At 36.9% G+C, this 22,935-nt stretch overlaps 2 protein-coding genes across 5 annotated transcripts in view; one reads left to right on the forward strand and one right to left on the reverse strand.

Moving 5' to 3' along the window:
- Nucleotides 1-920: 920 nt before the first annotated feature.
- LOC125276627 (gastrula zinc finger protein XlCGF57.1-like) lies at nucleotides 921-5,540 on the forward strand. Its single transcript, XM_048204264.1, has 3 exons — nucleotides 921-1,069; nucleotides 3,280-3,399; nucleotides 3,836-5,540. The coding sequence occupies exons 2-3, from the start codon at nucleotides 3,342-3,344 to the stop codon at nucleotides 5,212-5,214; spliced, it is 1,437 nt and encodes a 478-aa protein (XP_048060221.1). The 5' UTR covers nucleotides 921-1,069; nucleotides 3,280-3,341; the 3' UTR covers nucleotides 5,215-5,540.
- An 11,694-nt stretch (nucleotides 5,541-17,234) lies between these two features.
- The window catches only part of tet1 (tet methylcytosine dioxygenase 1), a 53,624-nt gene continuing 47,923 nt past the window's right edge, over nucleotides 17,235-22,935 (reverse strand). For all 4 annotated transcript variants that reach the window (XM_048204266.1, XM_048204265.1, XM_048204268.1 and 1 more), the window contains one exon: nucleotides 17,235-21,407. In XM_048204266.1, coding sequence (XP_048060223.1) covers nucleotides 20,464-21,407 — 944 coding nt within the window. In that variant the 3' untranslated portion in view covers nucleotides 17,235-20,463. The remainder of the gene's footprint in view (nucleotides 21,408-22,935) is intronic.

Here is a 22,935-nt window from a genome sequence, read left to right on the forward strand (position 1 = left end):
TACAATATCCCAAATGTTTGCAACTATTTGTAAATCGTGAGAAAATTGCCATTTTAACCAAGGCTCTGGGACGTGTGAGGAGTCGCCCGTCAATTGCGTCATACCCGCGTTACCCTCGGTTTCGGTTTTATTAAACACCAAAGACGCTTTTTAATACACATTTTAATAGACAAGGTAACAACAGTTTTAATATTTATAGATCGAAAACTAATTATTGTTATATAGCTCAACACGTTTAGTCTTATTGTTTAAATCTAATTTTCTTTATTTTTTTGCGAGTACCATGCTTTACCATGCCTCAGAGAAAAACACTATTTTGTGAAGTAGCTAACATAGCATAATCAGATGCAGCTTTATTTTTAGTAACAGTAATACAGAATTTTCTCTATAATACAATACGTTTTAAAATGAATTGCGTTCCATTTATCAACACAAGCCATCCAGCATTTAATATGATATTCAAGTAGTTATTTGGGCAAACAAGCAAAGCCCAGAAAAGAAAACATTATTTTATATATTATAAGATACAGATAGTTTCAAATAATACACAAATAGCCTACTTTCAAATTCTCAAAAAAAAAACAAAAAAACAAGTATTTCTTCAGTAAACTTGAGGTTATTTAATCATTACATTTTGATTGAAACTCAAAATGGTATCAAAGAAGACATTTAAAATCAATATTATGTTTTGTTGCTGACAAAAAAAGAAAAGAAAAGTAAATTGGTAAAAGGTGAGAAGTACAATTTATCCATGTAATGCGTAAGGTGCACAGGCAAATTTTGCTACCCCTTTGACCCAGTGCTGTAAAATTACAACATTGACACAACAACCTAAAATCTCTTAAAAACATGATCAAAGTATTCAACAGTATCTTAATATCTGCATGATCTAGACATATTACTTCGATCAAGTTGTGCTCCATACTCCAATCCAATAGGTGGTGGAAAATGCTAACCACCAACCACCATTTAAATAACAGAAGAAGACGACTCGCTTCTCGGTCCAATCGAGGGGTTGAGGGTCTGTCTAAATAAACAGAGTTAAAGGCAGCCCGGATCCTATCAGACTGTGAGTACATTTACTATTTACTATGAGAAATAGAAATCTGACATCTTATACATGCATTGAGCCAGTGTCTGATTCGCGAACGAATGACTCTTAAGAGTCAGTTCATTTTACTGAATCAAAACACCTACACCGGAGTGAATCCATGCGACTCAGAGAGATTGAATCCAGAATGTCACATCCGAATTGAAATGAACTAACGTTTTAAGGTGAAAATTATGCGCGTTAATGATGAACAAAAAGCTATGCACATGACATCGTGTAAAGATTATGAATTGTGTTGAGTGATATCTATTTAATGTAATGAATAAATGTAAACAAAGGGTGTAACCGAAGAAGAATAGTTTATTTCAGACGTACGATATAACAACTAAAACACTTCCCGACGTTTCACACATATTTGCGCACATTCACACGTTTAATCGATGTCTGATTACAGCAATCAACCCTCATCAATATTCTTTCAGCTTCCTGAACTCTTGTGGGAATTGAAGAATTGATTGTTTAACAGTGCTGGAAATATAGAGCTCATTTCTGATAATAACACCACTTTTGAAAAGACAAAAGACATATAAATAAATAACAGTTATATAAAGTAGGCTAGTGATACATAACATCTCATCATTTCATTATAGTTATTATAAGTAATTATTAAGTATTTTTCTGAAGAACAGTGGGCAATATGCAGTATCAAATGTGAATCTGTGAAATCGATTATACAAGGCATTACTAAAGAAAAAAAACTTTTATCCCACTTTTTTTTTTTTTTTTAAGTGATTAAAGGCACAATATGTAATTTTTTGAGGGGGTGGGGGATAATTTTTACGACCTGTGTATTTCCAGTTCTCAGAACCGTTAATAACATAATCTGTCGTGCTCTCCTTCAAATTGACATTAAGAACTCTGTTTAAACTATATATTAATGTCAAAAAACTTGATACAAAATACACCTCTTTCTTTCTGATGCGCTTTTCTTGTCTGTGAATTTATTTTATAGTTTGATCTGAGATTAAAGGTGCTCTAAGCGATGTCACGCGTTTTTAGGCCAAAACATTTTTTGTCACGTACAGCAAACATCTCCTCACTATCCGCTAGCTGCCTGTCCCCTGAACACACTGTAAAAAACGTGGTTTCTGTAGGCGCCACAAGCTCCGAAAACGGCAGTAAAAACAAACTGGTGCAGCCTGGACCACAAATAGGGCTGGGCGATATATCGCATGCAATTGTCACGCGCATTTCGTCAGTAAAGCCGGTTCCCTGATTACCGCTAAATCGCCATCACCTGCTTTCAAATGGAGCGGCATTTAATAGACAGAGCCGTAGTTCACTGATAAGCTATGCAATATCGCGTTCATTATCACAGATGAATCGCCTTCGATAATGAACGCAATATTGCGTAGCTTATCAGTGAACTACGGCTCTGTTTATTAAATGCCGCTCCATTTGAAAGCAGGTGATGGCGATTTAGCGGTAATCAGGGAACCGGCTTTACTGACGAAATGCGCGTGACAATCGCATGCGATATATCGCCCAGCCCTAACCACAAATCATAATAAACATGCTCCAGCCAATAACCGACAAGAATGATTTTAAATGCGCGTTCATGACTGTTTCAGGAAGCACGGAGGGGAGGGAGGGTCTAGCTAGCCTCTGTTTTGTTTGACAACACTTCGAACGTCAACAGGAAGTTACTCCACCCAGGATCGCTTAGAGCACCTTTAAAAGCTAAACTTGCAGGAATGGTTTAAATCATGTGCAATCCCGTGCCGAAATTCTAGCCCTGATTGAATTTAACTTTTTGCTGACTCTGCAAGGACTATCCCAGAGGTAGGCAAGTTCGGTCCTAGAGAGCCGCTGTCCTGCAGAGTTTAGCTCCAACCCTGAAAAAAAACCTTCGGCTACCTATAGACTTAGTTATTCTGAAGAGCTTGATTAGCTTGTTCAGGTGTGTTTGATTAAGGTTGGAGCTAAACTCAGCAGGACAGCGGCTCTCTAGGACCGAACTTGCCTACCCCTGGACTAGCCCCTATTTACACATATGACACCAACTGTAGATGTTAAAACTTAAATTATGGAATTGTTTCTAAATTACTATTTGATCAATCTGCTAATTGAGCAACAGCGACCACAATTCACACCTTCAGTCAGTGAAGCCGCACACACAGTCATTCATGAGAGTTTAAATGCTGGGGAATATTCCCATCTTCCCACAGGAGAAAAAGAAGCAAGCAGGAGGAATTATTTCAGGAGAAACTACTGACATACTTATGTAAAGATGGAGTTTGAGGAAGAGCCCTGCAGAATAAAAGATGAAGATACAGAAGAACAAACAGGTTGGTGTTTTCCTTCATTCTCCTTAATGACTGATGAGGAACATTAAGAAGAAAACTGACATATCTAACAATAGGACCTACATCTAAAACTAGTAGACTTGTTGTAAACAAGGTTGGCAGGTCTGCCTCAGTGTTGTTGTACATTAAATGGAATCCAATAATAACACAGGGTATAACTGATTATATTTATTAAAATTATTAAGTGGATGCTGCCTTATTGGGACAATAAAGCCCCCCCCCCCCCCCCCACACCTACCCCTAACTTAACTGATATACACTTTATTATTAAACGCACGTTAGACACTTTAGTTCCACTTTTCGAATATTTTCTGGAATTTTTATTGAAAATGCCTTTGCGATCTGATATGTGATGGGAAAAGGGAGTAGAATGAGCTTCTTTAATTGACTTATGTGAATTTTAAATGTTGATTTTTAGATCCAATGGAAGTGAATGAAGACAAACAGCATTGGTTTCAAAAACCTTATCACTTCATAAATGAAGATGGAAACCCTGTCATTTCACAGACTGAAAGGAATTTCACACAGATAAGTGCTGGTGTCAAAGGACCTTTCTCCTGCTCTGACTGTGGAAAGAGTTTCAGACATAAATCAATCCTTAAAATACACATGAGAATTCACACTGGAGAAAGGCCTTATATATGCACTCAGTGTGGAAAGAGTTACATGCGTAAATCAGACCTTAACAAACACATGAGATTTCACACTGGAGAAAATCTGTTTGCATGCACTCAGTGTGGAAAGAAGTACGTTGATAAAAGAGCCTTAAATGTGCACATGAGTATTCACACTGGAGTAAAACCGTTCACATGCACTCAGTGCGGAAAGAGTTTCACATCCAAAAAAGTTCTCCAAGATCATCTGTTCTCTCACTCTGAAGTGAAGTTATTCAGCTGTGACCAGTGTGATAAAACATTTACTTTCGCGTCAGGCTTAAGAGCGCATATTAAAGTTCATGCAGATGTGAAGCCTTACTTTTGTTCTTTTTGTGGAAAGAGTTTTCCACTACTGAAAACTTTACAAGTTCACCAGCGTATTCATACTGACGCGAGACCTTATATTTGTGTTGACTGTGGGAAGACCTTTATTAAATTGGACAAATTAATAACACACCAGAGAATTCATACTGGAGAGAAACCGTATGAGTGCTCGTACTGTGGAAAGAGTTTCGCTCTGTCAGGAAACCTGAAATATCATGAGAGAGTTCATACTGGAGAAAAACCTTACAAGTGCTTACTCTGTGGAAAGAGTTTCGCTCAGTCAGGAAACCTGAAAGATCATGAGAGAGTTCATACTGGAGAGAAACCTTACAAGTGTTTACTCTGTGGAAAGAGTTTCGCTCAGTCAGGAAACCTGAAATATCATATGAGAGTTCATACTGGAGAGAAACCTTACGAGTGCTCACACTGTGGAAAGAGATTCGCTCAGCCAGGGAACCTGAAAGATCATGAGAGAGTTCACACTGGAGAGAAATGTTTCGAGTGCTCGCACTGTGGAAGGAGTTTTGCTCGGTCAGAATACCTGAAAGCTCACGAGAGAGTTCATACTGGAGAGAAACCGTACGAGTGCTCACACTGTGGAAAGTGTTACTCTCGTTCAGAAACCCTGAAAGCTCATGAAAGAATTCATACTGGAGAGCAGCCGCACCAGTGCTCTTCATGTGGGAAGAGTTTCACCCAATTATCTACTCTACGGACTCATGAGAAAAAGTTTTGCCTGAAGGTGTCTAATGAGCAAAGTTCTTGTTCAGACATGACGGATTACGCAAAAGAAATGGAATTACCTTTAATAGAGTAATTTAATCTAAAATTAGTAGTTAAGTTTGATTGACAAGGGGAACCTTTGGGGAAGGTGAAAATAGTAGTTTATAAATCTAGCGTGTTGCCATTAAACATTATGATTTCTGAAGGGGTGCTTTTTGTTTCTTTGTGGAGTGTAATTATTTTTATTGTACATATGAGGCATTTGTGAAACAATGGCAACTAGTCTCTAAAATGCCATTCATTTAACAAACAACTTGTTTTTAGTCTCACTGTTTAGTGGTGATGCATTGAAGACTTTATTGGATTGAAATCACTCTCTGCACATTGTGAAAATGTGAGAAATAAAAATGAAAAAACTTATGATTTGTTTACGTTTATAAGACGGTTAGTTCCTGTCCTTGATTCTGATTGGCCATTGCTGTGTTTTATTCATGATAAAACACGGCTATGACCGCTTCACCCAACGGTTCTGTGTATCACTACACAACACCCTTAACAACCACTCTTAGCAATGTAAACTGTATGTTCTCAATTGATATTGTTCATTGAAGCTTACTGTATTATGTAGAAGAGTATTGCGAGAAAAAGTAAGCAAATTTATTACCTGCATTCAGATTTAGCATTATCCTTCAGGTCAGTCCTATGTAATAAAAAAATCTGTTTAAATGTCCTATGTATTATCTTGTCCTTTTAACAGTTAAGGGGTTTTCCCGTGACTGACAGCGCTAGTCAAAGCATTTGTCAGTTGCGTCTTGTTCCGTGTTCACAACAATTCAGTCTTTTCAATGTAAAAGTCTTCGCTACTGACACACTCATAAAGACAGTCTTTGCCGCCATCTAATGGCGTAATAATATAACTTCTGTTGCTGTTCACGGTCAGGGACTGTTTTTTTCGGCTGAAGGAAGGCTCTTAGTGAAAGTTCACTTCATGAAAGTTGCATTGATACATATTTTTGGCTTTAATATTTGTATTGTGTGGTAACCGTTTTATAAAATTAATAAGATACTCGAGGCTAGTGCTGTATCCTGAATAAGTCACGGCTGAAGGGGTTACTCCGCTTTGCGTTGTACCTAACAACGCCGTTCAGCCGTGACTTATTCATGATACAGCACAGCCTCTCGTACCTTATTGCTTACATAATGAATAGATTTAATTTAGTTTACATTAAATCAATGGGTTTAACATTGTATTCAGCATTACTAATGAACCAACAGTAGTAACAACTCATTGTTTTGACTGAAAATATGTATTTCTATGTATATTTAAAAAGGTGATTCCTCTCATGATATGGACTCTGAAAGACATCACTGAGAGAAGATGAAATTCTGTGTCTGTGGCAATTCAGCAGTGACATGTTTTTCAGCTGCTATTTAGTAGTTATGAAAGAAGGTTTAAGGTTATAAGTTACCTTATATTTTGTTTAGGGGTGTGAAAAAGTAAAGTCAACGTCCCAACAATAACAGACCGGCGTGCATCTAATAAATGATTAATTCTAGAACGTTGTGCAAGTTTACTGCAACAATGGAGCTGCAAGCTTCACATAGTTTTGAAAATTCAGATTTTAGTTGATCCTGATAAGCGCTCTTTGTCACAGTTGTAAACATGACGCCGTTCTTCTTCCATGAGGGGTTTGGCATCACTGCATTTGTTTCCAGGCAGACCATTAAAAAACACGACACACACATCTTCCGAACATCCTGTAGAATTCAACCAACCAGATGATGACTTCGAAAATCTTGAAGTGGTTCCAGTTTAAGGATTAGTTCACTTTAGAATGAAAATTACCCCAAGCATTACTCAGCCTCAAGCCATCCTTGGTGTATATGTCTTTCTTCTTTCTGATGTACACAGAAAAGTTATATTAACAAATATCCTGATGCATCCAAGCTTTATAATGGCAGTAAATGGGAACAACGAGTATGAAGCTGAAGAAAGTGCATCCATCCATTATAAACATACTCCACATGGCTCCAGGGGGTTAATAAAGGCCTTCTGAAGGCAGTCTGGTGGAAGCTAGATATTTTACTTTGTAACTTGTTAAATATGCATATTTTTCTTACTCAAACACATCGCTTCAGAAGGCCTTTATTAACCCCCCCAGAGCCATGTGGAGTACGTTTATGATGGATCAAATCTTTGCAGATCATCGTTAGCTAGCAATAACACACGTGTGCTAAAGTACTTAACAAAGAGATTGTCACTGCATCACCAACACAAAAAACTTTGATCTATAGGAGCAATTAGACACACACAAAAATCAGCATATGAATCAACAATGGTGACAATTAGAGATGTTCCGATACCCCTTTTCCATTCCCGATACCGATTCCGATACCTGAGCTCAGGGTATCGCCGATACCGAGTACCGATCCGATACCTAGGTGTGTATCTGTATATATATACTACTAGCCCTGTATGAATTGATAGAATTATTTATGGTGTGCTTCAGACTTATCCCTTAATAAAACAAGAACAAAAACATACAGTGAACTAGAGTATTTTTATTATCTGACATCTGATATTTTTATTATCTGACATTGTCAGTTATATTATTTATTTATTTTAAGTGAAAAAGAACTTCAAATGCAGCCACAAATCTAACACTGTAAACTGAAAAAGGTATATTAGTTTTACAATATAACTATAAAAACAGTGCAACAAAGGAATATAATTATATAAGAAAATAATCTCTTTAAAACTTGAAGTCCAGAAACAATTTTGTTAAATAAAAATCTCACGTTTTCGACGACTGACAGCAGCTGGTCATCCAGAACAATAAACCCGACAATTTTGTCGGTTATCTTTATTTGTCTTTTGAAAACTTTTCTCTTTGTTTGAATGAAGCTGGCACGCCTCATCCTTCTCCATCTTAAGCGCGCCAAACGCCCGAATCGCTCAATTCGCACCGCGTCATTCACGCGAATCGCGCAGCAGGAAGTCAATTCGCGTCTTTGCATTGACTTAACATGTAAATCACTCACGCTTATCGCTTCATTCGCGTCTGGTGTGAACGCAGCATTAGCTTTATGTAACCATCGTGTTGCGCGGGGTGACGCGTCTTCAAATGCTTTATTAAGTTATTTGTGTTAAAGTTGCCAATACTTGTGCCACTCGAAATTGCAGCATTGCATATGAGACATGTCGCCGTTTTACTGGTCTGAAATACTGAGCCGCGAAGAAGAATTGATTTCCGATTTGCTGCGTTGAGCAAAGATAGCGGGCACAACTAGGTATTGTTTAAGAAAATGGTATCGGATCGGTACGTGAGTTTAAATACTCGCCGATACCGATGCCAGAAATTTTTGTGGTATCTGTGGTATTTCCGATACTAGTATCGGAATCGGAACAACCCTAGTGACAATCAACAAAAAAGATAAACAGATCAACTACAAACACACAAAAACAACAGCAAAAATAAAAACAAATTGTAAGAATTAGAGAAAATAACCAGATTAATTCAGCTGTATAATTTATTCATGCTGCAATGCATGCTAGGAGTTATGGAAGAGTCTTGTACTATGCTGGTACCCAGCATGCATTGCGGCATGAAGCTTTTGATTGTCACCATTGTTGAGATTCATACGCCAATTCTTGATGTCTGTGTTAGAGGTCTTCACGGGTCCAAAAATTCATACCCGAACCCGAAGAGACCCGTAAATGTGCTACACGGAACCGACCCGGCCCGACTATTATTTTGAAAGTTGGACCCGAACCCGTGCAGAACCGAGAAATGCCATAAATGTACAACCCGGACCCGTCTAAGCTGGACCCGAACCCGACCGGACCCGTCTGGACCCGATTGGCACATAGGTCTATTCCACAGCAAATTGCTATTAATAAGTCAATAAACAAGTTGCGAAAATAAAACGTGTTGTCTTACCTAATATTAGGCTATAGCTTTTTCCCTTGTACCTGACTGTGATGCACTTGCCAAGAAAGTTCATCCGTTATTCCTCTCTTGCCGATTGAAATGCTTAATCCACTCATTATTCCAGCTTTAAAAGTTCTCTTGCTGTCACGATGACAAATGCAACTTTGCAGTTTTGCATTATTTCGTTGTATCTCGAGACTCGAGTCAACTCACATAATAAAATAACTTTGACTGTTTGCCCTTTTGAACTATAATAACGATTGCTTGTTCAGTGACATATGGCCGCTGACGTTAGCATTACTTATTTGCGGTCATTTCTGTGCTTTCTGAGCCGAGTCTGACCAAAACTTTAGATATAACAAGACGGCATAATGTTATTATAAAAACAGGAGAAAGAAAGTGCGCTCGCATGATTGAGACATGCGCGTTAGCTGGAGCAACCTGAAACATAAGCTTTAAGCGTCACAGAAAACATTCGTGTGATAGTTCATATTTTGTTAATGATTTGAAATAGGCTATGTTATTTAAATGCGAATGTGCAAGGCTACAAGCAGTTCTTGAGATTTGAAGTTTGTTTGCATTACTGTTGCACACGATAGGAATAGTAAAACTCGATGATCATCACCGGTCGCTTGCATTAACTCCGCCCGCTCTGCTTCTGATGGCTGCGGTCACTCGTGTTTTTTCACCTTATTTCCCGGCTCATACTTTGCAAGTTACAAAACACGCACAGCGCTGACTGACTCTGAACACGGCCGGGTGATCTCCGAATCAAATCGGCTCGGGTATACACACAATGTTAATCAGACCCGGGAACCGAAGTAATAGATTAGGACCCGACCCGGACCCGGCTGACCATTTAAAATATAGTCCCGAACCCGTACGGGTCCCGGGTCCTCGGGTCTCGGGTCTTCTTTGTAGACCTCTAGTCTGTGTGTGTCTGTAACGTAGAACTTCAAAATGTTTTGAGTACAAACTGTTTTCAAAATTTCTGGTTGTTGCAACACTATTGGACCTCATTTCTGTAGGATCACTGATTCACATTTTTGCAGTTAACAGTATCATCTTCACAAACTTCTACTTTGACAAGAAAAAACGTTTCCGTTTTTAGTACATTGTTGGTGTGTAAATGTACATTTAATGTTAGTTTTTCTCTTGCTGCTGAAATTGTGTTAGCTGTGGCAATAATAATAAGGGAAAATGTGGTCAGGTGATGTTGACAACTTGAAGAGGTTCTCATCTAGTGGTCTAATCTTACACAGAGTGTTTTTGGTTTTTGGATCATGTAGATGTAATACAGTTAATTTCAACTTAATAGTCTGTTATAGAATGCACTGCGGCATGAAGTATGTATGTCACCATTGTTGAGATTTATATTTCTACGTAAGAGGGTCTATGGTTAGAAAAATGCTTGAGAAGCTCTGCAGCGGTCAACCTGCAGCTTTCACCTGCACACCCACTGAAGCTAAGCAGGGTTGAGCCTGGTCTATATCTGAATGGGAAACCTCCTGGGTAGACTGGGTAGCTGCTGGAAGAGGTGTTCGAGAGGCCAGCAGGCCTGATCAGCCTGTGGCCTAAGTGGGTCCTGACGCCCCAGTACAGTCGCAATAAGCAGTACTGTATAAAGGGTTAAAATAACCCCCAGAATATAAGGGGTGTAACCCTGGTGTAAAATAGTCCATAGCACATCATATACCGGCCACCGCCCCAGTACAGTCACCATAAACTGTACTGAATAAAGGGTTAAAATAAACCCCAGAAAATAAGGGGTGTTACCCTGGGGCAAAAATAATCCCTACATTACATCACATACCATGCAGTTAGTTAGTTAGTTAGTTTCACATCATAAATGTATTTTATTTAGTTCTTACAACTTACATGGAGGCACACTATTTTTTTTTTCATTACTATTTTTAATGTTTTTGAAAGAAGTCTCATATGCTCATCAAGCCTGCATTTATTTGATCAAAAATACAGAAAAACAGTAATATTGTGAAATATTATTAGAATTTAAAATAATGGTTTTCTATTTTAATATACTTAAAAATAGTATTTCTGTGATGCACACCCGAATTTTAATCAGCCATTACTCTTGTCTTCAGTGTCACATGATCCTTCAGAAATCATTCTTATATGCTGATTTATTATCAGTGTTGGAAACAGTTGTGTTGTGTATCGTTTTTTTTTCCTTTAAAAGCTCTCAATGACTGTCGGTTTTGTTCCTTTATGAGATTTCAGTGATGGTAGGTTTTGTCCGGTTACAAGATTGCAATGACTGTCAGGTTTAATTACACTTCAAAAACAGTCAGTTTTGTTTAATTATGAGTTTTATTCCGTTACGAGATTTCAATGACAGTCGAGTTATGCAAACTGTTGGTTTTGTGACGAGATTTCAATGACGGCCGGATCAGAGGATGGTTTTATAATCATTGCAAAAAGGCCAGAATCACTGATATCATTTGGATGTAATAATTGTGTTGTGCCATTAATATTTGAATTATAATCCCTGTTTTACAGCAACATGAGATCACACTATATTGCAGAAATTAGTTAAAAGATTGAAGATAAAAAAAATAAGCAGAAAACAACAGACTATAATGACATACACAGATATGTGCAATCAGCATATGAATCTCTACAATGGTGACAAAATATTCAGACAATCAGATCAACTCTGGACATCACAAAAAGCTACTAAAAGACAGAATAAAAACAACAACAAAAATAAAATTGTTAGAATTATAATTAGAAAATAATAGGACAATTCAGCTACATAATTTATTCATGCTTTGATGCTGGGAGATTTGTACTATTGTTCCAAGCATGCATTGCGGCATGACACTTTTGATTTTCCTTTGATTCACCTTTGTTGAGATTCATGTGCTGATTCTTGATGTCTTTGTGTGTCATCTTAGAATAATATATATTTTTTAATCTTCTGATCGGTTTTGCTCTATTATAAGTGTTCAGTGACATTCAGTTTCAGGATCTGAATCGTTTTCATTTTGTTATGAGATTTCAATGATGGTCACTGTTGTTCCTTTACGAGATCTTAATGATAGTTGGTTTTGTTCCTTTACAAGATTTTAATGACAGTCTGTTTTGTTCCTTTACAAGATCCCAATGATGGTCAGTTTTCTTCCTTTACAAGATTTCAATGACAGACTGTTTTGTTCCTTTATGAGATTTTGGTGACAGTCAGATTTGTTCGATTACGAGATTTCAATGACTGTCAGTTTTCAATGACGTTTTTTTTTTTTAGATTTACCATTACAAGAGTTCAATGATGGACTTTTTTTCATTATGAGATCTCAATGACGGTAGGTTGTGTTCCTTTGTTCCTTTCAAAGATTTCAAATACAGATGGTTTTGTTTCTTTCTATGTTTTGTTCTTTTACAAGATTTTAATGACAGTCGGTTTCATTCCTTTACGAGATTTCAAAGATGCTCTGTTTTGTTCTATTACAATATTTAACTGTTGGTCGGTTTCATTCCTTTATGAGATTTCAATGACGGTCAGATTTGTTCCATTATGAGATCTTGACGATGGTTTTTTTTTGGTTCCTTTACGAGATTTCAAAGACGGTCGGCTTGTTTCTTTAGGAAATTTCAATGATGGTTGATTTTGGTCCTATACTAGATCTCTCTCTCTAGATCTCTCAGTGGTTGACGGTTTTGTTCAGTTGTGAGATCTCAATAACAGTCAGTTTCGTTACTTACTTTCGTTACCTTTGTTCCTTTATAAGATTTTAAAGACAGATGGTTTTGTTTCTTTCTATGTTTTGTTTATGAGATTTTAACGACAGTTGGTTTTGTTCCGTTACAAGATTTCACTGACGTTCGATTTTATTCGGTTATGAGATTTCAATGGACGGTCGGTTTTGTTCCTCTACGAGATTTCAATAACGGCTGTTTTTTTTTCCATTACAAGATTTTAATGTCACTCGGTTTTGTTTCTTAACAAGATTTTAATGACAGTTGGTTTTGTTCGATTATGAGATTTCTATGATGGCCAGTTTTGTTCGGTTACAAGATCTCAATGACGGTCCGTTTTGTTCAGTTGTGAGATGTCAGTGACGGTTGGTTTTGCTGGGTTATGAGATTTCAATGATGGTTGGTTTTGCTGGGTTTATGAGATTTCAATGACGGTCGGTTTTTTCCATTCCCAGATTTCAATGACAGTCGATTTTGTTCCTTAATGAAATTTAAGTAATAGCCATTTTTTTTCCATTATAAGATTTCAATGCCACTTGGTTTTGTTTCCTATTGAGATTTTAATGACAGTCAGCATTGTTTTTTAACAATATTTTAATGACAGTTGGTTTTGTTCCATTATGAGATTTTAATGACGGTCGGTTTTCAGTGTCAGTCGGTTTTGTTCTTTTATGAGATTTCAAAAATAGTCGGTTTTGTTTTGTTGCGAGATTTCAATGACGGTCAGTTTTATTCGGTTATGAGATTTCAATGACGGGTTATGAGATTTCAATGACGGTTGTTTGTTTTCATTCTCAGATTTCAATGTGAGTCAGTTTTGTTCCTTAATGAAATTTAAGTAATGGCCATTTTTTTCCATTACGAGATTTCAATACCACTTGGTTTTGTTTCCTAATGAAATTTTAATGATGGTCAGCTTTGTTTTTTAACAAGATTTTAGTGACAGTTGGTTTTGTTCCATTATGAGATTTCAATGATGGTCGGTTTTGTTCGGTTACGAGATTTTAGAGACAGTCAGTTTTGTTTTGTTGTGAAATTTCAATGAAGGTCGGTTTTGTTCGGTTACGAGATTTTAGAGACAGTCAGTTTTGTTTTGTTGTGAAATTTCAATGAAGGTCGGTTTTATTCAGTTATGAGATTTCAAAGACAGTGGAGTTTGAAATGATTCAAACTGTTGGTTTTGTTTTGTGACAAGATTTCAATGAAGTTTGGTTTTCAGTGTCAGTTTTGTTCCATTACGAGATTTCAATAACAGTCGGATTTCAATGACGGTCGGTTTTGTTCTTTGTGAGATCTCAATGACAGTCGGTTTTGTTCCTTTACGAGATTTCAGTGACGGTCGGTTTTATTCTGTTACAAGATTTCAAAGACAGTCAGTTTTGTTTTGTTATGAGTTTTATTCCGTTATGGGATTTAAATGATAGTCAAACTGTTGGTTTTGTTTTGTGATGAGATTTCAATGATTGTCTGTTGTCAATGTCAGTTTCGTTCTATTTTGAAATTTCAATGATGGTCAGTTTTGTTTCTTTGTTCTTTTACAAGATTTCAAAGACAGTCGGTTTTGTTTCGTTATGAGACTTCAATGATGGTTAGTTTTGTTCTTTAGGAGATCTCAATAGCAGTCAGTTTCGTTCCTTTATGAGATCTCAATTACGGTCGGTTTTGTTCCATTAAGAGATCTCAATGATGGTCAGTTTTATTCCGTTATGAGATTTCAATGACAGTCAGTTTTCAGTGTCAGTTTTGTTCCATTACGAGATTTCAATGATGGTCTGTTTTTTTTCGGTTGCGAGATTTCAATGGCGCCGGTTTTGTTTCTTTGTTCTTTTACGAGATTTCAAAAACAGTGGGTTTTGTTTCTTTATGAGATTTCAAGGATGGACAGTTTTATTCCTTTACGAGATCTCAACGACTGTCAGTTTTGTTTCATTATGAGATTTCAATGGCAGTTTTGTTCCTTTGTGAGATGTGTCAGAGAGATCAGATGATGAAAGTATACTTTCTAGTATAATATAATGAAAGTATAATTTCTTTTAGTTTTAAAAGAAGTATACTAATAGCCCAATTTTGTAAGGGTATTCATCCAACATTCACAAAATTTGTGAGTATTAACTTGTGACATTCCTGATAAGTTATCAAGTGTGATTCTTGTGTCTTTTTTAGATACATGTCAATGGAGTTTTTGTATATTGACCTGCATAATATAAAAACTTAACAAAACTTAATATACGTGCATTTGGGTCATCAGGATGCACACTAAAATTAATCAAATTCTGCCAATAGAGGGCACTAAAAACTGTTGATGATTAAATGCACTACTCTAGTTATGGTGTACTGGTAGAGCACATGTTTGTGACATACTGTAGGAGCCGTGAAAGTACAACTGAATTAGCGAATTCCTTCAAATCTCAAGGTCATACAATTTTCCTTTCAGGAAAAAAAGTAGCTGAGCTATGGCAATTTAATTTAAATTTCCTGTTAATCATCACTCTTTATAATAAAATATTTAGGGAATTTTTATTCCTGAAATTAGGGATGCACCGATCCGATATTCAGATCGGTATCGGCGCCGATACTGCCATTTTTGCCGGATCGGGTATCGGCCGGACGGGACCGATCCAAAATCCGATATTGTGCGTGTACTATTCTGTTGTTGTTAAGCTCTACAAAAGGCACAAACACATTAAAAAGCACCATAAAGTTTCTGTGCACTATATTCCAAGTGTTCTGAAGCCATTCCATAGTTTAATTTGAGGTACAGATGAATATTTTAGTTGTTAAATTAAAGTTCACGTAAAGGCCTCCCTCCGCTGCGGCTGTCAGTCACTCTCCATTCAGCATTCAGACTGCGTGTCGCGTTCAGTTACGACAGTCAACACAATGAAACTCTCTCCAAGATGAATCAATGTTTCTATTATTATACTTAATCAAGATACCGGTAATACAATACGCATTAATATTTCTTCACTTTGTGCTTTGAACTTTTCACTGCGGAGCGCTGCCGCTGCGCGCTGATTCCATGGTGCTTCAAGCACATCATTCTGCACACGGGATACGCATAAAAGCGCTTTGTGCCGCTCATGGGAGCCGTTCATATTATAATATTTTTGCGCAATGAAAGATTGTTTAATAGCATTTTTTTTTTGTTCTGTCCTATCTATCATATGTTGCTGCATCATTTTAATTTTTATATTTTAATTATAAGACATTTAATAGCTTCTGATTTCATCCACATTTTCATATGTATTCACAAACGTATAAGATAAACAAATAGGCATAGGCTATGCAATTATTTATATTATGAAAAGAAAGTATTATGAAAAGTTAAAGTCTGCGTCACTTTTCAGTTCATCATCTTACATCTCATCTCAACACTTTTTGAGGATCGTGAGTGAACGTGATCATCTCTTCTTCTTTACTACTTTACAGAAGGAAATAAACATGAATGAAAATCAAAAAATATGTTGAAAGTTGCAGTAGCTTACCGAAATCTGTATCACGTCAGTTCAATCAGTGTTGTAAACAATGTCACGTAGGAAAAGCCATTCATTGACCATAAACTTAGTCAGCAATAACAAAAATAAAAACTATTTAAAACAAAACGGATTAGAAACTTTATGTAAGCATAAGTATTATAATATAATATATAATAAAATGGACAAACTGGGTGTGTGTAATCAAAGGCATCGTTTTCATTTTATTCTGGATACTGAACTCACGCTCTGCTGCCACACTGGAGCACACTCACCACCTACTGGACAGGGGTGGGAATTACTGTTAAGTTACATCAGCCTCAGTAATCTGTCAAAATGACAGACAGGCTGCAGATTTTTTCCGTCACTGCTAAAAAAAAATTCCATCAATGACGGAAAATTCTCGGTTAACCCGACCTTTGAGATTATATATTATATACACGCCACACTACCGCCGGTGACACTCCACGACCGCGGTGGCGCGGTTGTCATGCCGACCGTCACAGCCCTAAGTGAGGCATACAGTTTATTAGGTAATTTAGCGCTTTTCTTATTACTTGAAGATCGGATCGGATCGGTATCGGCCGATACTGAATCCCAGGTATCGGGATCGGTATCGGAAGTGAAAAAGGCGGATCGGTGCATCCCTACCTGAAATCATTTGGCAGATATGAGCCAAAGACAATTTTGGACATAATCCATATTGAATGATATTTTCAAAAATCGGTTAAAAATATCTAATATTCAAGATATTTTATCTTTGGTACAATGAAAATACACAATATAAAAAACCATATGATAGAAAAGCAAAATAATAAATGCTCATATGCTTGATGAATTACTGCTAATTTCTCTTTATTTCTCATACTTTGTTGTGAAGAATGTATTAGACAGATTTCAATGTGTTTTTGAAGTTTTTAGTACTTTCTTAGACTTATGCATTTAGTATAAGGATTGAAAAATCATTTAAAAATGTGCAAATGGAAAAGCCTCACTCTTCGCATGTACTGTACAACTACTGTGCATTTTATTTTCTAAAAGAAAAATCTCAAAAGCTGGTGTTTTCTTTCCTTGACAAATCATTTCAAGTCACATAATAAACAAGTCTTCAAGTCATAATATGTTCTTGTTTGTTTTGAAGAGGTTTAAAATTCCACATTATACAACAACAGTGCCTGTGGAGGCTTACATTCATACTTAAAGGTGAAGTGTGTAATTTTTTTGATGCTAAAATAAGTTGAATACGTGACAAATAAGTAACTAAGCAAATGGTAGGCTGAATTCTCCCCAAAATTAAACATCTTAATCTTTGGGCTGTATGAACACATTACTCTGCTGTTTGAGCACCACGACCAGCCCAACACAACAACTTTGGATCAACCAATCTATCTGGGAGATTGAGGGGGAAACCTGTTTGAAAACAGTGATTATTTATGCATTTCTGTTTGGTGACACTAGTGGTGCAGGAATTACACACTTCAGCTTTCATTCAACATACACAGAAGAGAATTGTCAAACTGATAATATACATTAAGATGTTTTAAGGGGAACCACTTTTCCATTTCACAAAATAGAAACAAAAGTAAATAAAAATTTTGGAGAATTTAATTGGAAGACAATGCAAGAGTCCTAGAAGCTTATGTCCAAAGTTACACACAGAGACCTGAGAAAAGAGGGGAAAAATACAACAAAGAAGGCAAAAAAAAAAAAACATGCAAGAGACATCTAATGTGAATATATTAACTTGAAAAGGAATGTAACAAGATGCATTTCTTTTGGAACATGTTTTCACTATAGACTGTTGCTCTGAGGGCCATGTTCAATCATCTGAACTCAAAAAAAAAAAAAAAAAAAAAAAGATCCTATGAGCCAAATATAAAATATGTTAGATAAATCTTATGTGGAAAATGCAGGTTTTGAACAGCAACATGAAAACCAACCCATCATTCATGTAAAACAATAGCTTGGAAAACAATAGCTTAGAAAAATGCATAAAATCAGTGAGCTTTGAAACGAATTGCATTGGTAAATCCCTTAGGCTATATGATGTTCGTAGTACTGACAATTCAGAGTCAGTCGATTAGCATCAGGGGACTGTGAGGTCATAGTATTATTTGTGCCACATAAAGTCAAGAGGAAAACACTCAATAACATAACATGATCTAATGATGTTCAAGCTGAGTAAAACATTCAGCACCCCTAAAATGAAAGATCCAACTAGTGCAGCACCTACATGTGATTTGTCAATGCTAGGGGACTCTGGTACTATGAATAAGCACCACTGAATGAGCACTAAAAGCCTTTCCCTGAGCTACAAAACCCAGGCTTTTTTTTCTTACACATCATGGTTTGACACAAAAACAACAGTTTAATTGTTCAGCAAAAATATATTTAATTGAAGAGACAGTAGCGTGAACGTACAAATGCCACTCTGTGACTTCAAGTTCCCCAAAACACTGGGTTATTGTTGAGCTTTTCTATCCGTGTTGCAGCTAGAGTACTAGTTAAAACAGATTTTCATAGATAATATGTAAAATTTCTCACAACCTATTTGAAACGATGTTGTATCAAGTGCTGAAGTAAGAACAGCATTTTGGGTGTACAATGGTTTTGAACACTGACGTACACTCTTTAGCACCTTGAAGAAATTAAAAAGACATTTTTTAGCCGCATGTTCATTTTAAAACTCATGTAAGAGTAATGTAAACCTTTTGATTAAGCCAGTATTTTGACTAGGCCTCTGGATACACATGCAATTACGAAGTCATTCGTTTTAAAGTAGAGCTTCTTATTCAACGCACCTAAATAAAACTGAACAAACTTTTATGTGTACAAAAATGCACAGACACTGATCCACCCCACCCCCCGCACCAAAAAGTGATTGATTTCAAATAAAAATGCACTATGCAGCAATAAAAACATATGAAATAACATCTCAACAGGTGTCATGGGATCTCTTTAAAAGCACCAGTAAAAACATACAGTAAATTTGTTTGAATATAACTTAACACGCTTGAATTGTATAAAATGATTAAGCTGTTTTCAAGTCATGTTTCAACCTCTTTGGGAGTTACAAATAAAGAAAACTCAAAAATTGGGACCAAATAATATAAACTTTTACACAAGTGCCAGAAATTAACCAGTTGCCAAAATGCAGCATAAACCCTTCCATGATTATTGCTTAAATATGCAAAGTTTCATAATCACCAAACACATGCTGACTGTAGATACTTGATGATGGATAAACCAAATGTACATATTGGGCACTTCAACGGTCAAGTTGGTCTGAAGATACAAGTGCTTTTTTAAAGGGATAGTTCACCCAAAAATGAAAATTCTGTCATCATTTACTCACCCTCAAGTAGTTCCAAACCGGTATGCATTTCTTTGTTCTGCTGAACACAAAGAAAAGACATTTGCAAGTATCCAAACAGATCTCACCCCTCATCGACTGCCATAGTATTTATTTTTCCTACTATGGTAGTAAATGGAGGGCTTACTGACATTCTTCCAAATGTCTTTCTTTGTGTTCAGCAGAACAAAGAAATGCATACCGGTTTGGAACTACTTGAGGGTGAGTAAATGATGACAGAATTTTCATTTTTGGGTGAACTATCCCTTTAAACGATGCCGCCGCGTACTATGTTTCACAATGCCGAAACAATGTACCTTCAATACCAACACGAATACCCCTAAAAAACTAACGGAAAGTTCCTGTAATGACCCGTGTGTGTTTCGTATCGGTCATTTAGCCTTACTGTTACAATGGCACCATAAAATAGCAACTAGCAAATGTCGGCCAAAAGAGCACCCAAGGCTGAGACATGAAAATAGAATTCACATTTGACAATGTCAATTCGGAGTGTTTACTACACACGTCATTTAAAGGATGACAAACTCCTATTGCAGTAAACAGGCTTGGACCAGAAATTAAATTACAAAATAGTTTTGAAAATGATCAGAATAAATAATCACATTTACTATGCACTAATTTCATCTATATGTATAAAACCAGTTTTATAACATCTGTTCTGAGCACCATCTCTTTACAATAAAAAAAAACACAGACATACACACCAAAACTCACAGTTAAAAACCCACAAACGGTAGTCGTAAAAGCTGAGATGAAAAGCACAAATAAAAAAAAAGGGCATACGTAAAAACGGCCGTGAAAGGATGAGAACTAGCTGAGGTAAGGCATTAGCTAGACAAGCACAGAGAATTTCACGTCCAGCGGTTGTAAGGCCCAGTGACGTGCGTGAGGGAGTAGGGTGCTGACACGACGAGGCCGTCACGAGTAACTGTTAGCGATTGACGTGTAGGGACCTGAAACTTGTGTCTCTCTTCCGGATAAGTCTCGTTTTCGCTCTCCGTATCCGAATCCATGGCCTTTGACCTATCGTTGAGTCCTAGACGCTCTGCCTCCTCTTTCTCCCTGGCCTTCTCGGCCATTTTAGCCTCCCACTGTTGCAGGCCGTGGCCCGGGGCGTTCAGGCTCTTGTGCTGGTAGAAGACCAGAGAGATGCGGGTGGGATGGGTGCGGTTGGGTCGCAGGATGGGAGTGGTAGCGTGCAGCTCCCGTCGAGCGCATTCGATCAGGATGGAGCCGTGGGAAGGAGCCACTGCGACCCCGCCGATATTCCCGTCGAGGAAATTGTGCTCGCTGTCCGACCACACCTCCTCTGCTCTAACCACCTCCGGGGTCATGGGTTGTGCCGTAACGGGCGGGCAGTTCAAGCGACTGTGGAGACCCTCAGCCGTCGGCGGGGAGAGTGGGGTGGAAGCTGCCCCGCCCTGGAAGCACCGCATTTCCTCAGGCTCGGATTTGAACGAGGGTGAGCATTTCGGATTCATTCTTACAGGGTCGTTTGGATACGGGTTTCTGAACGGTTCGGTCATCTGCCTGATGGCCTCGTGTCGAAAAGGAGGAGGATCGTTGCTGTGGCCAGTTCTTCCAGAGGGATCATGCTGAGGGAACACGGACATGCCAAAGCCAGAGCCCACAGGAGGTGTGCGGCATGTGTTACTCTGGGTGTACGGGACTGTAGAGTGGAAGTCTGGGAATTGGCTTCCTATGTCTGGAACCCCAGACAATCGCATGGTGGAACATAAATTATGAGCATCCTTTTCTGAACATGGTGAATGTTCAAAAGAGGTGTGTTTGAAAGCTGTGGACAGAAAAAGAATAACAATAATAAGAATTTAACATAGATACAAGACGTAACAAGAGCTCCTCTGCTTTAGAATCCTAAAACCACCAAAAGGTTTATGGAATAAATTAGTGGCCCATCACCAGCCCCTCCTTTATGATCAACTCTCAGGAGAAATTTATACTATTTTACAAAATAATGTTCAGTTATCAAAAGAAGCACGTGAAGAGTTCATTTGCAAAAACCGATAAACGCCATTTTTTTTAAAAATGAACTAAGTGCTGTTCATTATTCTCCGTATATAGCACGTTCTGTACCCTAAATCCATTTTGTCAGAAAAGCCGGTTTTGTCCACTGTCAGGCATCGCAAGTTCGCGTTTTACAGCAGAAGCCGACAAGCGCCCTTGTTATTTGTGTACAGAAACCGATAAGTCCGTTTTAGCGAATCAGCGCACAGTATTCAGGTCAGGTGACAAGGCTTCTAGTCACTTCAAAAAGACGCGCTAGCTGAGGGAAGTTTTGTCAAAGCTGACTAAAAGTGATCGAGGATTTATAATTTCGACTCCTGTAAGTCCTTGTACACCATACACGACTTACATGCTGAAAAATTGGTTGTCCTTTTGCTCGTGTGTGTGCGCGCGCGCGTGTGTGTGCGTGCACATGTGTGTTTGAGTGTGTTTTAAATGCAATTACTTGGGTTTTGTTTAACTATGAAACATGAAATGTGGAGTTATCTGCTTTTGCTAAAAAACAAACTTTTAATATATATATAAAACATACTTTCAATTAACTTTAATTTTTTAATTTACCTGTATTTTTTAGAGTTATTATTACTTAATCAAAACAACCCAACTGCAGTTTGATTGATATATTACTTGGAATGCACAATAAAAAAAACATGATTTGTGAGAATTCATAAAAATGGAGTTATCTCTTCAAGTATTTAACAAAATGGATTCTGTAGTCAAATTAATCTCTATGTATATCCATATAAAACACATGAAAGTGTCCATTGTACGCACACTTCAGAATCTCAGTGGTCATCCGGGTTTTAGAAATAAAAAGTTTCCTTTTCAGTTATTATTGTTTTTAAATTTGCTTATTAAATAATTTATTGAATAATTAAATAATAATAAAGTTTATCAAAGAATTATTAGTGTTTTTTAAAGATTAACTAAGTGAGTGTTAGTATCAATGAGATACTATTATAGTTTTTATAACTATTTTAAATTAGTTTTTATTTTATTTTATTTTTTATTTTAGTTAAAGTTTTAGTAATTTTGTTGTCTATATTCACTTTTATTTAAGTTTTATTTATTTTAGTACATAAAGGTAAAGTAAATGAAAATGAGAAATGTTGCCCTGGCAACTAGCTGAAATAAAATAAGTTTTAAAAAAAATATATTTTCAGTTGTTTATTTTATTTCAAGTAACAAAAGTGTAATTTTTTAATGGTTTTAGTATATTATAATAACCCTGGTGTCCAATAACAGATATGGTAATGATCTTTTTTTTTTAAAAAAAAGAAAAAAAGATTTTTCAAGGA

Source organism: Megalobrama amblycephala, linkage group LG10 (genome assembly GCF_018812025.1).
Source record: "Megalobrama amblycephala isolate DHTTF-2021 linkage group LG10, ASM1881202v1, whole genome shotgun sequence".
NCBI lineage: Eukaryota > Metazoa > Chordata > Actinopteri > Cypriniformes > Xenocyprididae > Megalobrama > Megalobrama amblycephala.